The sequence below is a fragment of the Strix uralensis genome, chromosome 1 (genome assembly GCF_047716275.1).
Source record: "Strix uralensis isolate ZFMK-TIS-50842 chromosome 1, bStrUra1, whole genome shotgun sequence".
Lineage (NCBI taxonomy): Eukaryota > Metazoa > Chordata > Aves > Strigiformes > Strigidae > Strix > Strix uralensis.
In genome coordinates this window covers 164756445-164780520 of record NC_133972.1, presented here as the reverse complement: position 1 = coordinate 164780520, position 24076 = coordinate 164756445, and the positions used below count along the sequence as shown (strand labels likewise).

Below are 24076 nucleotides of genomic sequence, written 5' to 3'. Positions count from 1 at the left end.
GTGATAATCATTTGGAACTGAGTAGATAGTATGTGTCTTGAAAATGCTTGCTGATGCAGAACTGATCCAAATAAGAAATACCTAGATAAAAATAAAAAGTGAATACAATTATGTCAAATCCTGGAATTGGTTCATTCAATTATTTCATATAACTCTACAGAAACTTTGGATTACAGTTCTCATTCATAATTTAATTTTTAGTGAAGTTTTAAGCTTCACTTCTGCACCCCAGCTTGCTGCTTTAGAACTCTTGACTTAATGCTTTATCAGTTACTATTTAAGATCAAGGAAGAGTCTAATTTGAAGACATGTATGTATACAAAATAATGTCTGGAGCTTTTTCTTTTCCTTAAAAACTGGTCTTGCTTCTTTTGTAGCATTCATAGTATAAGATCTATTTGAATATTACATGCAGATCTCCTCCATGACAAGAATTATTCTTTTTTTTGCTGGACTAGTCAGTGTTCCTTAAATTTTCTACAACATATTACTGTTTTACATACTGGAAAATGCTATGGTTAATCTTTTATGAAGAAAGATGATTTAAAGTTTCAGAAGCAAAGATTAAAACTTCAGAGGTTGCCAGCAGTGGAATTTAGGAGTTCTGTTCCTTTTAAAAACAGGAAACAGAAGCCTTACTTTCTTTCTATGAGAAACAAAATCCTAAATGTATTCAAATACAGTCATTCAGTATGGATTTATAAGTCTAAATTCAGTGCCTTTGGGACTGTCCTTAAATCTGAAAAACTTAATTCTATTGGTAGAAATCTGTGGTTAAATTTGCACTGCAATTTGGAGAAAAGTATGGAATATTCTTAGTTTATTTCCATTTGTTAAAACATTAAATGAGGAATGATTTCAGAATACATTGGGATTTCTTACCACCATTGAAAACCTTTTCTTGGACTTTGATTAAATATTTTGTTTTTCAATTTTACAGATCCAACATGGCTATCAACTAATTTGGGCATTTTAACCTGCATTGAGTGTTCTGGAATACACAGAGAAATGGGTGTCCATATTTCTCGAATCCAGTCTTTGGAATTAGACAAATTAGGAACGTCTGAACTCTTGGTAAATCTCTTTAATTTAGATTATTTTTTTTTTTTTTGAGTCAAATATTGACCTGTATATGGGAAACATTCAGGTGTATAATTTACAGTTAATTTTTTTAAGTTATGGGTTTTGCAGAATGTCTTATTGATATTTTTGTATGTATCTTATGGGAGGGTTTTTACTATTATGTATTATAATTTGACCATTTGTCACTTCTCATGTTCATTTCCTGATGTTTTGTAGAATGAATATTGTCATCCGTTGTGATTAGTGCCATCAGAATATTGCCTGTTATTAGCTGATCTTGACCCTAAATCAGGACAGTCTGAAATCTCGTGTGATTGAAAAAAATGAAAGTTAATTTAACTTGACAAGTGAGAATGACCATTACTAATTTTGACTGAAAAATGTTGGATGAATCTTTTGATTTGATGGAAGAAACCCTGTAACATTAAAGTTATGAAATGAGTTTGATGTGAGACTACTAAAAAGGGGAAGAAAAGAATACCAAAAAAAAAAGCGCCCCAGTTACAGCAGGCTTATCTCATCAACTGTGCTCGGCCTGTGAGAAGACACTTGTTACAGAAGTTTTGAATGGGAAAATTGAGAGAAGGTAGAAGGGAATTCTGGAGTTTTGTGTAGTTTTAACATTAGCACTAGTACTCTCTCAGAAATCTTGAGTTGTTTGAAAAGTTACTATTAATTTATATCAAATTTTACTGAGGATTTTGCAATGCTGTGTGTTCCATCTTATATTAATAGTATGGAAAATGTGCATTAATGCTCCAGTTTTTAGCTTGCTGTTAGACCCAAAATACCCCACCCTCATATGTCCATTTTTTCCCTTATTGCAGCTGGCCAAGAATGTAGGAAATACTAGTTTTAATGATATTATGGAAGGGAATTTACCTAGTCCTTCACCTAAACCCAGTCCATCAAGTGATATGTAAGTTTTGAATCTTTAAATTCTTTAAGTTTACTGTGGAATATATATGTGATGTAAAATGTCTTAAACAGTAACCAAGCCAGAGGAGGGCTAGGATGGCAGAAGATTCGGGTTTTTTACTCCAACTGTGGAGTTTCTTAGAAGTTCAGTCTCTTGTCATGTAGTCACATTTTAGCTACCTCAGCTTCTCAGTGGAGAAAACTTCCAAGTTTGGGTTTCAAGATTCATTATTTTGAATCTTGAATGTTGTTGAGTTTTGTGATATACCCTCAAGTGATAAACACACAGTTGGACTAACTGACACTAGCTTCAGGTACTGACTGTCCTGAGGTGGTGACAAGCTTTTTCGTCCTTTCCCTGGTTTAGGAGTTGCACAGAGAACATAATAGATGTGGTTTTGCCACAGAAGACCTTTTAACCTATTATGCTGTTTTCTAGCTGACTTAGTATTTTTAATTTTATCGTGGGTTTAGCATATTTTTCATGCTTATCCTGTTTTTTGCATGTAGACTGTTTCCATGAGAAATCACACTTAAGGCTTTGTTTTTTCTTTGGTCTTAGTTCCCAGAGTCAGGCTCACTTTTGTATGTAAGAAGAAGGCAGGATAAAATTGAATCTACCTTATTTGGGGCTTGTATGCAAGAAAGACATGCATTATAATAATAAATAACAATCTTTATCTGATAGTTTTCTTCTTCCCTTCTCAGCTTCTGAGTTAGGCAAGGTGATTTTAAATTTAAATCATTGACCCATTTTTTAAAAGTTTCTAAACTAAGCTCTATTTTCACATCCCACAGGACTGCACGTAAAGAATTTATCACCGCTAAATATGTAGATCATAAGTTCTCTAGGAAGACTTGTACGTCTGCAGCAGCTAAACTGAGTGAATTACTTGAGGCTGTCAAATCCAGGGATTTACTTGCACTAATTCAAGTCTATGCAGAGGGGGTAGAGCTAATGGAGCCACTGTTAGAGCCTGGACAGGTAAGCTTATCAGGTAAACAAAGCAGAGTATTTTAAATAATGTGTATTTGTAAAATGTCCAGAACCTGAGGCTGCTACCTTAGATGCTAAAACAAGAGAAATAACAGATGAAAATGGTGGAGTTTTTTTTCTTCCTTTCCTGAATGTGGCATCCTTGTGGGGAGCATAAAGACGACTGTATCTATTGTCATCAGTTGGTCTAAGGGAGTGTGAAATGCAATAGTAATATCACAGTGCAACAGTAATATCATAGTTCTAGGTGCAACTACAGTATGTTGAAAAGCACCTGCTCTGCAGTATGCTTCTTTTGGGAAAAGGCCCAAAAAGAGAGGGTTTGACATGGTAACCCAGGGGCACCTGATACCACAGACAGTATCATACCTGCTTTTAAAGTAGTTGCTGAAGGAACACATGACTCACTGTATACGTGTCTCTGTATGAGGAAATAGTAAATCTGATGCCTTCCCAGCTTCTGATAAAACATTTACAGAAGTACAATTTCTTTCAACTAGGGAGAGAGATTTTTTTTTTTAATTAAAGTTCTGAATACTTGATCTTCCTTCTGAAGTCAATAACAGGTGGTTGTTTGGTTTTTTTTAAATGAGTCCAGATTGACCTCAAGTATCCATGTAGAAATGTTGCTCAAGAGAACGTAACATGTTTTTATAGATAATTGATGCTGCGTAACCACTTGGTCGCCATGTTTTCTCCTATTAGTTTTGAACCCAATGTGGAGAGATCTCAGAGAATGTTTTCAACAAGTTCTGTGAAAATAGTTAACTTGGCAAAGGACAGAGTGCCTATGTGTATCGAGTGGAGGGAATAAATTCAATATAGTCTCAGCACTTGAGATATCATGGAGTGCTTGTCATGAAAACACATTACAAATTCCCTAACTACAAGCTAAGCTCCCTGTATTTGTCATCCATAACAGTTACCACAGAATTAGCTCCTTAGCGTTTCTCAACTATTACAGTCAGTGATGCCTAGAAAGGTACGGACACCAATTGAAATGTAGTCTCCAGTTAAGACATTTATAGCAGCATTGTCCACTGTAAACTCTGATGTTTAATAAAGTCTTTTTTTTTTTTTTTAAAGTTGTGACTTTAATTCTAAATCTATGTACTGTAATACACTTTTTTAAACATGCCCTTTATGATCAATTAGGAGTTAATGAAATTTGCTTTTAAATTAATTTCTCATGCAACTTACAAACTGAATTAAACAGCATTTGTATTTTCATTTCAATGCATTAATGTATATGTTATATGTATAGAAAATAAAGTATGATTCCGTTTAAGTTCAACAAGGAGAAGCCCTGTATCTGGAGAGGAACAACCCCATGCACCAATATATGCTGGGAACCCCCCAGCTGGAAAGCAGCTTGGCAGAAAAAAGAGCTGGGGGTCCTGGTGGACACCAACTTGAACATGAGTCAGCACTGTGCCCTTGTGGCAAGGACTGACAATGGTATCCCAGGCTGCACTAGACAAAGTATTGTCAGCAGGTTGAGGGAAGCAATCCTTCCCCTCAGCACTGGTGAGGCCACAGCTGCAGTATTGTGTCCGGTTCTGGGCTCCCCAGTACAAGAGAGACTTGGACATACTGGAGAGAGTGCAACAAAGGGCCACAAAGATGTTAATGAGTCTGGAGCACCTGACATGTGAGGAAATGCTGAGAGATCTGGGACTGTTCAGCCTGGGGGAGAGAAAGCTCATGGGAATCTCATCAATATGTATAAATACTTGAAGGGAGGATGCAAAGAAGACAGAGCCAGGGTCTTTTCAGTGGTGCCCAGTGACAGGAGCAGAAGCAGTGGGCACAGACTGAAACACAGGAGGTTCCCTCTGAACATCAGGAAACACTTTTTTTTATTATGAGAGTGACCGACCACTGGCACAGGTTGCCCAGGGAGGTTGTGGAGTCTCTGTTCTTAGAGATATTCAAAAAGCCATTTGGACGTGGTTCTGGGCGACTGGCTCTAGGTGGCCTTGCTTGGGCAGGGAGGTTGGACCAGGTGACCTTCACAGGTCCCTTCCAACTTCAACCATTCTCTGATTCTGTAAGAGATTTAATGTATGTAGGACAATGATTTTTGTGGGGTTTCTCCCTGAATCTGTAGGAAATAGTGTTGTGGCTGTGCCAAGGTGTCATAATGCAATGAGTACTGTAAACTCCCTCGGTATTCCTTGACAGGGTCACTTTTAGTTACTAGTAGCTAAAATGGTTAAAGGTTCCTGAGGATTGTTCTATCCATCTGGAAAAAAGGGGGTTCTGGTTTTGAGAAAACTCTCAGAAAGTGTGATGCCATTTTCTTTGAAGCACATGGTGTCTTTTAGAGATCAGAATGCTTTCATCATAATTTTCTAATAATATTTTTCTGTTGAAAGACTTGTTGTAAGAGAGTGATATATATCACGGTAGGTCTGATAGTGTAAGCTTTGCAGAAATAAGACACAAAAATCTAACTTCTGTTTACGTGTGTTTAGGAGCCAGGTGAAACAGCACTTCATTTAGCAGTCCGGACTGCTGACCAAACCTCTCTCCATCTGGTTGACTTCCTTGTACAAAACTGGTATGGATTGCTCATTTTTCATTTAATTGTGCATGAAAAATGTAGATGTTCAGAACTTTCCTTGCAGTGCTTTAAACAGTGTTTGCTCATCACTTAAAATTGTTCTTCTTAAATATGTTTCAAAAGAGCATAATTTAATACTTTTGAAGTGACCTTTGTGCTCCTAATGAGTAGAGAGGAGTGTGGATTAAAAACATGGAAAGCAGTTATATAAAAATAGGATGAAAGGATGTCCAGTCATAGAATCATAGAATCATTTAGGTTGGAAAAGACCTTTAAGATCATCGAGTCCAACCGTGAACCTAACACTGCCAAGCCCACTGCTAAACCAGGTCCCTAAGCACCACATCTACATGTCTTTTAAATAACTCCAGGGATGGTGACTCTACCACTTCCCTGGACAGCGTGCTCCAATGCCTGACAACCCTTTCAGTGAAGAAATTTTTCCTAATATCCAATCTAAACCTCCTCTGGCACAACTTGAGGCCGTTTCCTCTTGACCTATCTCTTGTTACTTGGGAGAAGAGACAAGACACCCACCTTGCTACAACCTCCTTTCAGGTAGTTGTAGAAAGTGGTAAGGTCTCCTCCGAGCCTCTTTTTCTCCAGACTAAATAATATAGAACAAATGAGCATTGATTTAGAACACATGACAATATGAAACAATGCAAATGAATAGTTCAGGTAAAGGGGGGGATGACAAGTAAACGTTCCAAATACAGGATACATGCAAAGAAATTGTAAGAGTAGAAAACAAGGATCTTTCTCAGAAGATTATGAAGAGAAGCTAGATTGGCTTGGAAAATGGTGTTCTAATAGTTAATAAACTGTTAAAGTTATTGATAATATAATCTTCTTAACTAGTAATTTTCAACACCTAGTTTATTGGCTGAGCTAGTCTTTCTTGTCAAGAGATGTGTTCATAGAAGTGAAAAATGTTAATGAAAACATTAAAAACCGCAAATGGTGTAGTGGTACAATATTATTTTTTATGTGTTTCACAATATAGGTAATGATTAAATGAGATCAGTTCCAGTCCACTTCTATAGTATGCTATTAAGTGAAAGAAGCAACAGTTGCTTGCTGTGTCAGATGGTGGGTTTTGCAGGATGATGAGAGGAGAGTTGGGGAAACACAAAAGACTCATCACAACTTGTTTGAGCTGGTGGGGGGAAGGCTTGAGGATTTTTTTATTTTTTGTTTTTCCCTCCTGCTATTGGAATGCAGTCAGTAAATACTTATTTCTTTTCCTTCCCCTCTCTGATGGTTTATGTAGTGTTGTATATAGGGAATGTTAGAGAGAAAGTTTGGTCTTCTGGTAACACACAGACTTGGAATCCATGTTCCTGACACCATCTCTTGGGCTATGTGGACTACTTTATCCTACCACTACTCCCTCATGTTAAATTGAGTGCTGGCTATTGTAGAAGTGTTATTAAAGTAAAAAATAAGCTACTAATATTTGCAAGCTGTTTGAGATCATTATTTGAAAAATGTTTTATTATTATTTTGAGCATTATTAAAGGATTTGTTATTTTGGATTATTATTTAAAATGATATTTACTTATGAAGCTTCATAGTTGCTTCAGACAACTATCATCTTTTACGTGTTTCTGTCAGCTGTCTGTATTTTTGTCTCAGTCTCAAATTTAAGGGCATCTTTACAACCATATGGGCTCTGCACTTAATGTTCAGTATGGGTAGTACTGAGTGGAAGAAAAGCTGTCATCTTCAGAGTTTTCATTTTTATAAATGTACTATATTGATCCCAATATGTGAGTAACTTCTTCTGAGAAACTGTTTTAGAAATTGAAAACTGAAGGAAGCACAGTTTTAAAAAACCCTGTGAACCCCTTTGCACAGCTTACCCTTCCCTAACTCAGTGTGTATCCGTATATTCCTTCTTATGACTTTTGTGCATCCTCACAGCCACCGTCTTCATAGTTCCTTGAATGCGTGGGACTTACTAACATATTCTAACTGTATCAAAATGATTTTTCAAATAATGTTATTATTGGGCTAATTTAGCATGTTAAAAAAATTTCAGTAAAGTGGCAGGTGGAAAATAACTGGTGTGAGCTTACAAAGGATTAGGTTCAGATCTTTGAGTTTCTGTAGATGTAGATCTATAGATGTTCAGTCCTTTTCAACCAGAGCTCAGGAATTTCCAGTATGCTCTCAAATAACTCTTTGAAAGGAATGATTAATATAAGAATATTTTTCTCCTTCATATTTGTCCAGTAATGTAGTTACACATTTATTATTTATAGGAATGCTAGATCTGAAATGAATAGAACAGCATAGTATACTTTTCTTGATTGTTTTTTCTTTTGTGTTTAGTGGAAACCTGGATAAGCAAACAGCATTGGGTAATACGGTTCTACACTACTGCAGTATGTATAATAAGCCTGAGTGTTTGAAATTGCTTTTGAGGGGGAAGCCAACTATTGATGTAGGTAAGTTCATTATTTAAAAATAGGAAATAAAGATTTACTAAAACTTCTTTCCATTATTTTAACCAATTTTTATTTATGTTTCGCTGTGTTAAGTAAACTTTTAAAAGGAAGAATGAAACTGTGTTAGAAAGATGAAGACTTTACCACCAACAAGCCTAAAGGAAACATTCGGTTAAGAAATGGAACTTAAATTCTTAGAAGATAATAGTGACAAAAATTTTCTAATATGAAACACTAATGGTAAACCCTAGTTTTTCTACAGAGTTGTATTTCTGATGCATTGTAAGTGTCCTGGAATTTAGGTTTGTTGTTTATATTGTAAAATTCATGTAGTACTTTTATGTTAAAATACTTCAAATGGCTGCTCGCATTAGAGAGTCACAGAATCACAGAATTGTCTAGGTTGGAAAAGACCTTGAAGATCATCCAGTCCAACCATTAACCTAACACTGCCAGTTCCCAACTACACCATATCCCTAAGTGCTATGTCAACCCTACCCTTAAACACCTCCAGGGATCGGGACTCTACCACCTCCCTGGGCAATCCATTCCACTGCCTAATAACCCGTTCTGTAAAGAAATACTTCCTAATATTTAGTCTAAACCTTCCCTGGCGCAACTTGAGGCCATTCCCTCTTGTCCTATTGCTTATTACTTGGTTGAAGAGGCTCATCCCCAGCTCTCTGCACCCTCCTTTCAGGTAGCTGTAGAGGGCGATGAGGTCTCCCCTCAGCCTCCTCTTCTCCAGACTAAACAACCCCAGTTCCCTCAGCCGCTCCTCGTACGACATGTGCTCCAGACCCTGCACCAGCTTTGTTGCCCTTCTCTGGACACACTCGAGTAATTCAATGTGCTTTTTGTAGTGAGGGGCCCAAATCTGAACACAGTAATCAAGGTGCAGCCTCACCAGTGCCGAGTACAGGGGTAAGATCACTTCCTTGTCCCTGCTGGCCATGCTATTTCTGATACAAGCCAGGATGCCATTGGCCTTCTTGGCCACCTGGGCACACTGCTGGCTCATGTTCAGCTGGCTGTCAATCAACACCCCCAGGTCCCTCTCTGACTGGCAGCTCTCCAGCCACTCCTCCCCAAGCCTGTAGCGCTGCTGGGGGTTGTTGTGGCCCAAGTGCAGCACCCGGCATTTGGCCTTATTGAAGCTCCTACAGTTGGCCTTAGCCCATTAATTCCACTCTAGATGTGTGTGGGCTTTGTGTACACAACAGTTAATTCTTCTTTTAATATTAATGTCAGTTGGCACTGCGGTTTCACCCAGCATGCCCTTGCCACCACTGTAGCTGATTAGGGAAGGGACTAGCTTTCTCAGCTGCCTTTCTTCTTCTGTTTACCATCTACATGTGTGAGATAGGTACAGCAAGTTTTATACCTAAATCAGCCCATTTTTCATCATGGCTTAGCAAAACTTTAATTAAAAATAGAATATCTGTGAACTGTTTGCTCACACTTAGGATAATCTCTTGTTTACTAGATGGTCTCTTTTGCCTGCCATATTTTGAGAGTTAGGAAGGTATTTCATGAATCCAGCTTGTCAGGCTCAGGAGCTAAGTGTCATCAGCACGTCTGTAAAACATTTGCATTCTGTCAGTTCTTGCTATAGGAGGGAAGCTTTCTGAACAGTTGGTGCAAACTGAAGAGTACAAACTTTTATTTCTCACTTTTTCCTCAGCACCATCATTTTCCTCCGCTGCTCAGTAAAAAACTGTTGCATAAATTTTAAGTTCATAGCTCAGTGGCAGAAGTCAATGGTTTTCTTAGCCTTTTCATACATCCTTAGAATACATTCTAATAAGTCAAAGAATGTGATGTGACCTTTTTTAGCAGATATGTCCCTAATTAAGAAAATGGGAAGCTATCTGAACAAGCTTAAGTGTGTTTATTGGTCTTTCTTTTGAACTCACTCCTAGGTAGATGCCAGAAGGGTGTTCTTACATTTTTGGGTCTTTTTTTTTTTTTTTAATAGGAATTGCATATCTTCTTTAGGCCTTGAAACATCAGGTTTATACTTAAAGGTTGAAAGTTTGGAAGTTAGGTAGTCTCTTAAGCTATCTGTGTGTTAACTTCAGTTAAGAAATATTGTATTTTCATTCCTTTTCGTATTAAAATTCATGAGCCATATCAGGTATTTCCATAAGGAGCCCTCCTTCTAGGGATCCTAATTCTTTCAAATTCATAGGCTTTTCTAGATGACTGCTTTGTATTTTCTAGAATTCATGACTGGCATTCTATATGTAATACTATACATAGAAATATTTGCTTATGACACTTCAGTTTGATTGTTTTCAGTTTCTAATCACGGAAATGCTTTACAATCTGGATATGATGTGGAGCATACTCTGTTCCAGCTTGATGGCATTTACTGCTATACTGTAACAATAAATTTTGCCTAAGGTTTGTCCACATAAGGTTGGGGTGTGGAGGATGTTTCTGATTCTTGAGACTCGCTATTGAGCATCTAGGAAGGATCCCATTAGATGTTATGCCAGAGGACCTTCCAGAGTGCTCAGATATCATCTTCTTTCTGATCAGGCATTATTTTAAAACGTAGCACATTTTATAGCCTGTATAAAGACGAAATAGCTAGAAAGTTTTAAAATTATTCTTGTTCAAATGTCATCTTAGAATAGGGCTTCTGTCTTCAAATTCAGGCTTCAAACCGCTACGTATTAACCAAAGTAAAACATGCTTGGATCAATGTTTCCCTTTTTTGTTTGTTTGTTTTTCAATCTCAGAATAGTTTTCTTTTTTTTAAGCTATGTTATCCTGTCTGCTTTTTGCTGCTTGTTCATGTAAGAGTTTTACATGAATACAAAGGAGTTGAGTGGAGATTGAAATGACTACATTTCTTTATATTCTCTGCTAGGATGGTTAGGAGGGATTTGGGAACTGTCCCAGCAGATGCTGCTGTTCAGAAAGAACCTGATGATACATGAAATGCATGAGCACTTAGAGTGGAATCTTAAAGAGCTGCAGCTGCTATAGAGTAAATAGACGTTTTTGATCACTTTTAGAAGTTACTCTGCGAAAAATAGTGAAACTTAATGAATTGATTCTTTAGACATCTCAAATAATCACTCTTTTTTTAATTCTTAATTTTGTAGTAAATCAAGCTGGAGAGACGGCTCTGGACACAGCAAAACGAGTGAAAGCTGTCCAGTGTGAGGAACTGGTAAGAACCAGGGGAGGGGGAAGGGGAAGGAAGGCAGGGGGGTGATGTTTACTTCTTTAAAGATGTGATCTATGTAAGATATCATTACCATCTCAAACTTGGCATTGCTGCCAGCTGGCTGTATGCTGATCTGAAGGTCCTACCATAGATGAATATTTTCTAGCTTGAAAACACAACGGTCATTTTCTTTGTAACAGTTTAAGTAAAAGATCTTACTTCTATTGGAAGTACTTAGTTATTTTGACTAGCATATTTGAAGACCTTAAATACTGAAGGGTCACGTATTTGAATATGAATTAATGCATCATTTGAAGAAGTTTGGGCTTCATCACCTCAGTTCTTCATAGAGATATTTCTATCAGGAGTACAAAACACCCCCTGAAATATTAAATCTGTCCAAGACCTTTTAGGTCTGTATCTTCATTTGATTTTTCCTGCTTTGGCTTTTTCCAGATTATTTAACAGGACAGATAGTTCAGAGATGGTGAAAGTCTATGGGGAGATTTGAAACAACTTGAAATTAAACCTCCTCAAAGGAGAAAGAAGCAAAAGTGTAATGTCTGGTAGTCAGGGTATCAAAAAATGTAGAACACCAGCTACGGTGGGACTTTTTCCCTCTTCTGAATGTGATCAGAGCAAAAACTTTCTGGAATTTTGAGAACGTAGGAGGGATGTCAACAATGCCACTCTAGAAAATTATTGGCGTTCAAGAAATAAAGGTGTTAGAGTTGAAGGATTTTTCCCAGGTACTCTTCTGAAGCAGTTAGCCAGAAGTAAAGATTCTGAATCAGACCAACAAGCTTGTTCTTAACCTCTCACTAGCATGCATTTAGTAGGCAAGTGAATTCAAGTACTATAAAGGGATTAAAAAGTCTAAGTAATGTGGCAGATGCACATTCAAGACAAAAACCAGAAGAATTTACAAAACAGTTGTCACTTGCTGCTTAAGTCTATTTCTCAGAACTTTCTGGCCTCATTTTGATGATCCAAGGAGGATATCTACATTTTCTCTGCAGCTGGTAATCTTAATACGTTTCCTTTGACATTTGAAAGGTCTTGTTATGTATTAATTATTGCATAATCAGGAGAGCTTGTCCTTCACAAACCAGAATAATTCTCCATATTTCTGGGAATGCAAGTCAACATTTTGCTATAGTTGATAAGGTGGTACTCTCACTGACTTCTGTGTTACTCCCATGTCTGCTGTGTAAGTACCGTTTCCAGTGTATTCAGTATTCTGTCAGCTGAAAAACAGATCAGCTGTGCAACACACAATTGGTATGGATTGCTTTTTTCTTTGCAGTATATATTTAATAAAGTAACATCTGCCATTAATGTGGACCAACTGACTGTGTTGTAGAACAAACAAAAACAAGGGGATGTTATCACTGAACTTATCTAGCAGTTAATAGCTTTAGTTATTGTAGTCGAAATTCCACTAATACATTACTGATTATTTCAGTTAACTGTAATAGAGCATTTACACTTTTTTTTTTTCATTTTTGAAGAGGAAAATCATTTCTGCATTTTTCTCAGAAGTGGCAATGTGATAAGGTTAAGAGTAAAAAGGAGATATGAATGAGCATATTGTTCACCTTGGGCAACAAAAAAGTACAAAATAAATATCTAGATGTTTGCAATATGGTAGATGTACTAAGCAAATTTCTGTTGCATAGCTGGAGTCTTAACTGTCTAGTTGAATTCAATTTCAACTCAAGTGGGTTCATAAATACTTATGTAACAGATTGAAAATACTTTCTTCCTTCCAAATTTTACTTTGGGAAGATGGTTAAAGGCTCCCCTGCATGAACTTGTACTAAGTAGACTACATTTCAAAGGTTATGAAGGAATAAAAAATGATGGGAAATCTAAGCATTGAGAAGGAGAATTTATCTCCTCAGAATAACCATGAACTGCAGTTTTCTTTTTTGCTGATCATTGAAGTAGTAGATTTTTAAGGAACGGTAATATGTTATTTGGGCTGGCAAAGTAAAAGAATTTTGTGCGTAAGACACGTTAGCCTTATCCAGTGAGAGGGTAGGAAATATTTAAATAAAGGATAAATACCTTTTATTTTTATTCCAGCACAAGGATCATGATTTTGGAGGGGTATTTAGTTGTATGTACCAGATTTTTTAAATAGGTTTTGCCTTTCCGTTTTGGAAAGGAGGTCTCCAGATGCATTCTGCTTTTGTGCTTCATGTCATCTTTACAAGTGCTTGTCAAACATGGCAACTTCCCTTTTTGCCTTTTAGCTGTTTTTCTATACCTCAAATAAATAAAGGATGTTTGTGCAATTGCCCTGAAATTGTTTCTTTTTAATGTCTGGAAACATCTAAATATTTCAGTTTATTGCTTGCTGTTATAAAACTAACTTCATCGACACCAAAGGAACAGCAAATATTTTAACAAGAGTTGTCATTTCTTTCAGCTTTCTCAGGCTAAGTCAGGAAAGCTAAACCCACACGTCCATGTAGAGTACGAATGGAATCTTCGGCAGGAAGAAATCGATGAAAGTGATGATGACTTAGATGATAAAGTAAGCGTATATTTCTGATATGGCTTTGCACAAAAACTGTCAACATTTCTGTTCTGTGGAAATGAATGGAAATTAGAGACTCACTTTAACCTAGTTTTTTTCTTACGGATTTTTTTGGGGTGGGGAAAATCTAGTTTTGAGGCCTGTATTAAAGACAGCCCAAGTTCTTTTTGAATACGCTTTGTCAACCTATTTATTATGGCCTTGAGTTTCAGAAGTTTTAGAAGATATACAATATACTGTAAATCAGTAAATGTAGATTACTTTGTCATTTTATTCCCTTCTGAATTCTAGGCTGTTCATTTTTAGCCGGAAGAAATCCGAAGCTTACATTCTTATTTTTTCCATAAATTAATTAAAAACCTAGTTGTTGAATCAATTAACTCTACTTTTCAAAAACTGTGCTTTGCACTTTATTCCTGATTAAAAAAAGAAGTAATGGGAAGAGAAAACTTGAGGGCAGAGGATAATTGCCATCCTAAAACATGTGAAAACTTAGCTTCCGTGACCTACTTTAGCAAGTCAGTTAATTACTCTGTGCTCTGTTTCTGTAATAAATGGGAATACACCGCTAGTACTTTATATGGGTGCTGTAGAAAGAAATGTGGTCAATTTTTCATTTTCTGTGACACTTGGGACTGAAAAATTCAGAAACCCAAATAATTTACATATCCTCAAGGACAGTAGAGAACAAAATGATTATCTGTGCAAGGAGCCTCAGGAGGATGACTAATGCTGTATTGCAATAGCCTGCTTGAACCAGAGCTGCGGTGAAATGGATCGTGCTCTGTATGCAGCAGTCAAAAATTGCTGTGGAAAGTTTCTTCAAAGAGAAATTATATATATGTTTAAAAGAAGAGGCATACTACTGAATACATTGCTAGTTCAGTCACCAAATAAATCTGAAGTGTCAAAGTCGTTATTTTTAATATGCATTAATAGGGTAATATACTTGATCTTTGTGGATAACTGATCTGAGTAAAGAGCTATTTGAACTGAAAATTACTCTTGCAGTCTAAAAATTTTACTAGGCTTTTATTAATATATTATTTAGTATATTATTATTGTGTCTCTACTGCTTTAAGAATAAATCAGACTTTGTGTACATGATTTGTTGATGCTACAGTCTTTATTTTTCGGTTACAGAGGAGAGGATCTTTCAGGTTGTATCTCTGAGAAAGGGAGGAATGCGGGCTTATTTGTCCAATAAAGAAAGAAATTATGCTCATGTTGACTAGAATAGGTTCTGTCATATTCTTCCCAAACATATTAGTATTTAGACAGCTATATAATATATTTGTTTTTCTATTCACAGCCTAGTCCTATAAAAAAAGAAAGATCTCCAAGACCCCAAAGTTTTTGTCACTCTTCAAGCATTTCTCCCCAAGACAAAATGACTCATCCTGCATTTAGCACTCCTAGAGACAAGCAAAGACTCTCCTATGGAGCTTTTACCAATCAAATTTTTGCTTCTACAAGCACAGATTCACCCACTTCTCCAACTGCAGACGCTCCTCCTCTTCCTCCGAGAAATGCTGGCAAAGGTAAGTCTGTCTTCAAGCTATGCTTGCAAGCAGTAATTTTTCCACAGTTGTCCTTCCTTTAACCAGGTGCATTACAAAGTTTCAAGATGTAGCATGTTTTTCTTACTGCCTTGATACGGTAATATGGTACACTACATGTTCAAAACTTAAAAAAAAAAAAAAATTCAGGTGGAGACACAACACTTCGTAATGGACTCATAACAGTGTACATGAATGGGTGAAAAAATAAAATAATACTCTGCTCAATAAGAGTTGGTTCATTTTATGTAGAAATTCTCGTCATATTTTGGAGAAGCATTTTTAAGCATTTACAGTCACAAAAATACAAGTGTTTTAGAAAAAGTCTGAAGGCATGTAGTGCTATACAGTGATGTGCTGTGTAGTGTCTGGCAGAGAGGGTGAAGAAACAAAGCTTTGGAGGAGAGGAGCTGCAAGAAGACTCCCTCTCCTTGCAGTCAGTGTGCAAAAAGAAAAATACCGGAATGATCTGTGAAATGCTAAGCAGGTTGGTATTAAAGTTCCTTCCCTTTCAGTGCATCAAGGCTCTCCTCTTCCATTTTGGTGAGTGCCAGAGGTGTGTAAAGGCAGAGGAAATACCAAGCTTATCGCCAGATAGTTTACAAGTCAGTTACACTGTGAAGATCTAAACTAAACATCACCCATTCTTCCCTGAGTGAAACAACCATTTTGCTCTTGTAAAATTATCCATAAGGAAGGTTTGTGCTACAGTTCAATCAGTTTTGCGATCTACATTTAGTTGAAATGGACAAGATGCTTTTTCTTCTTAGTATTAGTGGTGACACTCTTGGTAGTGCTTGAAAGGGAGGAGAGCTTATTTCCATATGAACTTACTCTTGCAGCTGTAGTGGATGGCAGTTCTTTCACCTAGATAGCTATAAACTTCAAGTTTAGAGGACGTATTTATGGAACAAAACCTGTTACTTTACTATAATTTGTGCAAATGCACTTTTCAGGAAAAAAACCCAAAACACTTAATTGTTTCCCTTTTTTTACTTAATATAGAAATAGCCAAATTGTGTTTTTTCTGTTAGAAAAAACTTTAGTTGTGATGAGGGCTGCAGTATAGTTTAAGACTTCAGCAGTTATGCTGAAGGATGTTCCATTTTGTTATCACTGCTATAACTTCATATTTTATTTCCTCAACTGGTAGTTAACTTTGTTTTCAAAAAATAATGAAGACATACTCTCAGTAAAAGGGGCAGAACAGAGTGGCATCAGCTGTCTGTTTTTACATGGTTCAGATGCTGTGCTTAAGAACTACTGTTCCACCATCAGTCTTTGTCATGTACTGGCAACTTTCAGATGAATCCCTTGGCTCTCTTGTTTAAACAGGTTTGTTTTCCATTAGGAGGCAATGCGATTTTGCCAGGGTATGCATTTTTCACATGAGATATCATAATCCATGTTTCTTTATATCAGTTTCATTGGGGACTCATTTGTATTCCTTGTAACTTTACTTTGTTGACCTTCCTGTTGGCATTACAAAATTCTAACTTTTTCCTTCCTTTCCCCCATCTTCTTTACATGCTCTGTCTAACAGTCTGCTACTGATGGTCCATTGTCAGACACACTATACTGGCTTAGATGTTCCTTCAGCCTGGCCTAGGAAACTTTTTTTTGTCATAAAGTTGCAAGACTTGGAAACTAATCGTGAATTCAATTTCCTTAAGAAGCTTAAGGAGCTTGTATCTTGTATCTGTCTGTACACTGCTTAGTATGTTGTCAGCTTTCAGTGGATTATAATGAACGTTATTTCTTTGTCATTATATAGTGTAGCTCTCATATACTTACTCAGAAAAATTGTCTTTTTCTGCAGGAAGGGGAATATTTATGTGCCTATTTCCTTCTAAGTATGTATTCAAGTTTCAGAAATATCAGGCATTTTCTTAGGTGTTCCTGCAAACTCCTAGACGAGTAAATCAACGCTACACCAAAGCTACTTGGAAAGAAATGAAGCGTTGAGTTCTTGTGTGTTTTCATGTCAAGGATTATGCAAAAGAAATCCATATTTATATTACAACAAAATAATATATTATCACAACATACAGAGAGTTATTACCTTCTAATGTAACATTAACTGCTTCATCAGAGTGGAAAATGCCAGATTCACAGTGTATGTCTGAGAGAGAAGTTGAATGGAACTACTGTTATGTTAAAGTCACTAGGCTTCTCTGCTTCAAACATGCCAGAATTTTACAGTCTGTGAGTGATGCTGGTTTTTGGTTGATTTCCATTCAATAATATTGTAAAGTATTTAATCAGTATTAGAAGTTTCCATTAAATACATGTCTGTGTTACAGGAATAATTTAACAGACTCAAAAGGACAAGGGAACAAAATGACAAATGCATAGAACATTCATCAGTGTGGAAAAGTCACTCTGGAAACATCATGGCAGATGCACTTATGCTTCATTATAAACTGTGCTGCACCTTGTTATTTCCTCCCCCCTTCCAGCTCTCAAACACATTGTTTAAAAGAAGAACTAGTAGAGACTCTCCACTTCAGTAAGACACTGGTGACACATCTTAATTCTGAAACAGTCTGAGATAATTTTGTTTCTGTAGGGGAAAAAAAAGAAATCCTTTAGAATTTATCCGCTCTTTTGAGATTAGTAGTAATAGAGTATATCCTTTACATCAAAGTTTAACATACAAGCTTACTTATCAAATCCTTTTTTGTTAGAAAAGCTTTCTACCTATTTAAGATTGTATGAAAGCATAGTATTATATTTTGTGCTGAGTTTCCTAAATAGCAAGAGTAAGAGCAGCATTGAATCTGTAATTAAGCTTACCTTCTGCCCCTAAATGTAATCTGATCTTTGTCCCTGCTCTGCTGTGAGGCCCCAGCAGATACCATGGGACCCTGCTAGAGCATGGAGACAGTCTGTAGGGAGTGGATAGATGGTGGGATCCATATTTTAGAAGGAGGCAGAGGATTTTAAAATTCCGTGTCTTTTATCCTTTGGTGAATACAGATAAAACTCTTTTCCAAAACATGTTGTATATTTTAACAAAAACACCTCCCTGTAGTCCTGTGTGAACTGATTTCATTTGCCAGTGAAGTTCCTTGGTAGCAAGTTTCCATGGTGTTTGCTGAGATGCTACAGTGGACTTGAAGCCATCAAGTCTGAACTTTGTGTTGGGGAGAGAAGGTAAGTTTAGAGCAATTTACATAATGCACACCACTCTTGCCCATGTTTTTAGTGGATATGGTGTCTAAAAATTAGTTTGTTTCATCATTAAAATCATATAGGTACAATTGTTGGAGGACATGTATATGGGGATTTTTTTAAGTTTCTCCATACATCATTACAATGGAAGTCCAGATTTTTCAGTTTGACTTCACAAAATATTCTTAAAAATGCTGGAACGTTAGTGTATTCTACTCTAAACCAGCTCATTTGTGGATACATCTTACTTTCTGCTATCTCAGCTACAGATTTAGTTAATCCTAATAGAATGTAAAGAAAAAGTACAGAGTAAGTACAATAGCTGCATAAGCCAACCACTGTATGCCTTTTCCAGTAGTTTATGTAAGGTTATTCAGGTTCAACTTGTGTTGTCACTCAAGTCTTTAGTCTGTAATATTCTGAAAATCTTTTCCATTAGTCTTTTCAGCTTACACCTGCATTATGGCTCCAGACATCTAGCAGGTCTTCTGCCAGTTTTTTTACAAAAAGCTTTAAAAAAAAAAAAAAAAATCAACATTTAAGTAGTTGCATGACTCAGCACAGTAGCTAAATAAACTTTTGCACAACCTTAATTGCAAATCCAGTGCGAGGGCAATGTTGCTAACTAGTTTTGTAGAACTGTTAGGCAATCTAAGCCAGGTTTCCTTGATTTTAGCTGAAAGCTAATTGATTTTTAATAGTTCTGCCTATTTCTCTCATATGGGATGAACACAGAGGTTAGGGATCAATTTTATGCAATGAAATTAAGTTTGGATCTTCAATACAAGCTTGCACATTTTACAGTCTCTTTCACAGCTCTAACGTTAGGTACATAAACCCAAAGGCATTTCCTCTGTGGTTCCAGTCCACTGATACTGCAGATACCATTGTCATAAAATCTGCCTTCTTCACTTGATCAGACTCAATTTCTAAACAAATTAGCTTATTTGCATGTACTAGTAACTTCTAGAAGTTGTCTGACTGCATTGCTCACAGAATTGGAAATCTTCTCAAGTCCACTAAACTACTTTGTTCATGTACCAGCATTATCATATAGCTTTGGTGATTTTTCTGTCATTAGCATCTGCATCAGGGCACTATCTGGAGAGTAATCATACAGGACTCCATTTCTGTTTTGTTACAAACAACCTAAGCATATTTCACCTTTTCTGACAGAAGAGTATTGTCATTCTCCTATCATCCAAGTTGTTAGCATGTCCCTTCTCTGTACTTTTGCTGTCAGCTTTCTTAAATAAAGCTGACTGGAAATATAGGAACAGCATCAAAACTTTGCTGTTTCTGCTGGAAGTACTCTACCAAAACATTCTTTCCTGCTATTTATTTTTTCATGGTTGCATCATACTATGGCATATCAGGCATTAGACAGATAGTCTCTACTGCCATTTTTAACCAGAGTCCCTAATTTAAACTACAAATGTTTTCTTAGTCTAGAATTCTAACATTGTATATACTGTGGTATTTAATCTCGTTTCTCCTCTTCAGCCTTTGAGGTTATCCTATTTCTTCTGTTGATTTGAATGCTTTCAGGATTGTATGGCTCTATTGCATATGCTTAAAGACTTATTTTTTAAATTTTCTTATAAATGTGTTGTAGATTTTGGTTAAATAATAGGTAGTTACCCCACTCAAACTCTGTGGTTTTTTTTTTAGTACCATAATAGGAAAGGAAGGCTGACAACTGTTGATTTCATGTGTCTTTTTATATTTGTGCATCGACCCAAAATACAACATTCTTTAATATAAATCTTGGCTCTCTTTTTAAACAGGACTTTTTTTTAGCATTAATTATAAAATATACTTCAGATGGTAATGTAGAATCAACGTATATTCTTAGATTTCTTGTTCAGATTGTTCGTGATAATTTTTTCTTTAATTAATGGTCTTATTTTCAGTACTGAAGATAGATGATCTGAAGAAAAACAAACTGAAGAAGGCTTTTAGTGATAACTGCAGAATTGTTACTCATAAGAATGTTGAAAATAAATACAACAACACTTGTTAATGAAAATACTGTTTTTAATATAAACACCTTCCTTTGCAGTACCCATTCTACCATTAACTGGAATACTGGTTCTTCCATATCTCTCATTAAGTGGTAAAAAATAAATACAAATGTGAGGTTTTTACACTCTAAACCCACTATTTGTTGAGTGGATGTTAACAGCTTTGCATGGTTCCACAAGTACACAAATTAATAGATAACTCTACTAACTGCACAAAAGCTGAAGGGCAATTAATTGTAGTTAATTGTAGACCTTTTCCAGTTACTTACCTTAGTACAATAAATTTGAGATTTGGTCTATTTATACATGAAAGTGTGATCCTTGTAATAAGAAGTAGTAATAAAAGATGACAGCAGCTTTACTGAAAGCAACTGCTCCCAGCTAACTGAAGAAAAGAGAGCCCCATGGAAGCAAAATTTTAAAAAATCTAGGTCAAGATTTTTGTGTGTGGTTTTGGGTTTTTTTTTTTGTGAGGCAAATGCTTTACATGAAATGTGAAAAATCATCATTAAGATGACTATGGAGTAAAAATGATTAGCTTGCTGCCTGGTTAGAATTAGAAAATATCTTTGATCGAGAAAAATTACTGCTCTGATTATTACTTAGAAATATCTGGCTAGTCCTGCATAATTAAAAATAACATGTAAGAATTTTTTTGAGATTTTGCGTGTATATATATGTAATACAAAGTATTTTATAATAATTTTACCAACACTTCATACATCATCAGATCTTTGTAGTATTCCACCAATTGTTTCCATAAATTGATTTAGATTCCACAGTTCTTCCCACATTTGCTTTATTCAAAGCATGATGTAACTTTATACCTCTTTCTGAAAAGATGTTTTTAAGTTTTCCTTTATTTTCTGTTTATTTCAAAGTAGGTTATTTTGTATTTCAGCCATCTAATCATTAGTATGTGACTTCTAAATTCATATTTATTCCTTCCACAAAATTAATATAGGAAGAAATGTTCAGGGTTCAAAAAGATGGACTGTTTTTAATACCTTAACACCTTTTCCCTGGAGCTGTTGTATGCCATGTGAACTTTTGACAGCTATTAACTGATAATGTTGTTCAATTATTCTGTGATGGCTGGAGATATACTACTAGTGTGAAATATAAAAAATATTTCCATATAACTACATTTCAAGAGTTTTTAATCCTACTAAATCTTATTTTTATAGAGAAGGATTCTTCATTTTATTGACAATAAAAAGTACAAATTTTATTTCATGTCTGAAGTTTTATTTTTCCGATAAGCACATAATACTATTTCAATGCATTTCCTCCACTTTTTTTTCCTTTAAGACAAGTTTGAACTATTTGTCACTTGTGGCAGGGCTGGAGACCGTGTAGCGTTGAGTAGGAAGGCTGTAGTGCAATACAAAGAGCAGGACACTAGGTGGTGGTAGGACAGAACCTCTGCAGCGTTGGCCTTTCGCTCTTGCAGACATTTTGGAAGTGTGTAACTTCTTTTCGAGATGTCAGGACAAGAGAAAAATACTGTACTGACATTCTGTGTATGTTTTCTACGTGCTTTAAAAATAATGTTTCTGTTAACACAGGATATTGAATTTTCCTTTCCCCCTTACCACTCCTAGATATACTGTGATTTACAATTTATAGAACAACCTTTGATTCATATTTATTTAAGCGACCTAAAGAATTTGTAACTTGCAGAAGTCTAGGGGATTGTCAGTCAGAACTTAGCATGAGAAGTTTTTTACTTTTGCTGGCAGAAACATTTCAATGCATGGTTCAAATTGGCTTGCTTTTTTAAGCTCATGGAAGAAATTAAAATGAGAAAGGATACAAGTTGGGGAACAGTCATTAATTTGCACTAAACTGCTTGTCATTTAATGGTTTTGTGAACTTGGAAGTAAATTGAGAGGAACAATCGCAAAATAAATAATTTGATTTACAAGAGTAAGCAATTAATGGAAAGCCAGGCCCAAAATACCTCCTGGGGTTGTGGTTGAGAGATTCTCCTGAGCAGCAAAAGGCCGTCCAGGCTTGAATCTGGAAGAAAATAGATTGAATCATTTACTCATTATGGGCAGTTTTATTAATCTTTTCTTTGGGTTAAAGAAGGAAGAAGGAGGTCACCTTCAGAAAATACCTGGCAAATGTATACAAGCTTATCGGACAGTTGAAGTTACTTTTTTCAATGTTTACTATTTCACCTAAGGAATTTCAGCATATTATTATTTACTGATTTTAATACTTTTATGATGTATAGTAATTTGGGAAAGAATGCAGACTTTGGTGATTTTCAGTCTACCTATAGAGACTGGTAATAAATATTTTTAGAGAGGCAGCTGTAGTTCTGTGTGCAGGTTAGGGTACATACTGTTTAACAAAATGAATATTTTTGTCTCATACTGTTCCAATTAAGTTAGGTTTTCGAAAATAGGCAAGTTGATTCTATAGTGTTACAAAAAATATGTGATGATAAACTTAAAACTTGTTATAAATAAACTTTAAAACTTGATGTTGATTTCTTGGCATTTATCCAGAGCCTATAATGGTAAGGCTCTCTTGCATGCAAATCATACTGCAAGATCATCATTGCAGTGAAGTGTTATTTGTTGGTTAGATTAAAAACAAAACAACAACAAAACCCCAGAAAAACAAAAAACAAACCCAAACTCCAACAACAAAACCCTTAGAGCTGTTCTAACCTAATGTAGAACTAATTTAGATAAGTGTTACAAGTAATTTCTTCTGGTGGTAATGGCAGCTGAGTTGAACAGTTGTCCCCTCACTGCATGTTTGTGCCCTGCACTGCCTGCTTCCTTGAGCCTCTTATCAAAGACATTTTTGAAGGTGAATGGTGAAGTTGATTAGGGAAAACTCTTGTCTTCCCTCTGGGTTATTTTGTCTTTTAATCTGTATCTGTTCCCATATCCTGTAAAACATGCATTGTAGTGAATAATACCTGTGGCAACACTGATGCAGGTGGAAGTAAAGGGTTTTAAGGGTAGGGGTGACGGCTTAAACTCTTACAAGCAATGCAACCATTCAATATCTAATCTCAGCCTCAGAAAGGGCTTTTCTGATGTCTATTTAATAGACACTGCACACAACAATTTGCATTGCTCAAAAAAATGCATATTCTGATGTATTTAAGCCCCAGAAAAAAAGGGGAGATAAGTACAGAAAAACTTATTAAGCTTACAGTCCTATTTTCAAAATGCAAGGAAAATTTGTAGGTAGATTGATTTCATTCCCCTCCTCCCCCAAATTTATTAACAGAATTTGTATGGGATGCTCTGGAGGGGAAAAAAAATCCCCACGTAATAGAACATCTAGAAAGCTATTTCATTCTGTATAAATTAATAGTAATTTTAATCCCACATGCTAAATATTACTTAATTTTAAGATTTCATGCTTTTTTAAAAAAAAAACCCAATGCCTAAAATTAGAATTCTGGAGTGATTAATCCTTTATTTTTTTAAACATAAGTACGTGTGTCATTCTATTGTCAAGTTGCTTATATTCCCACAGCTAAGATGGATAAAAATGTGGTGAATGTGTCGTTTAATCTAAACAGTGTTTTGGCATGGCTTGTCT

General features: G+C 35.9%; 1 protein-coding gene across 4 annotated transcripts in view; it reads left to right on the top strand.

Moving 5' to 3' along the window:
• ASAP1 (ArfGAP with SH3 domain, ankyrin repeat and PH domain 1) overlaps window positions 1–24076 on the top strand; it is a 157536-nt gene that overhangs the window by 116836 nt on the left and 16624 nt on the right. For 2 of the 4 annotated variants that reach the window (XM_074887925.1, XM_074887944.1), the window contains 9 exons: window positions 941–1074; window positions 1911–2002; window positions 2800–2986; window positions 5476–5561; window positions 7902–8017; window positions 11134–11201; window positions 13633–13740; window positions 15056–15284; window positions 20539–20592. In XM_074887925.1, coding sequence (XP_074744026.1) covers window positions 941–1074; window positions 1911–2002; window positions 2800–2986; window positions 5476–5561; window positions 7902–8017; window positions 11134–11201; window positions 13633–13740; window positions 15056–15284; window positions 20539–20592 — 1074 coding nt within the window. The remainder of the gene's footprint in view (window positions 1–940; window positions 1075–1910; window positions 2003–2799; window positions 2987–5475; window positions 5562–7901; window positions 8018–11133; window positions 11202–13632; window positions 13741–15055; window positions 15285–20538; window positions 20593–24076) is intronic. The other 2 variants (XM_074887954.1, XM_074887934.1) reach the window with 1 other exon arrangement.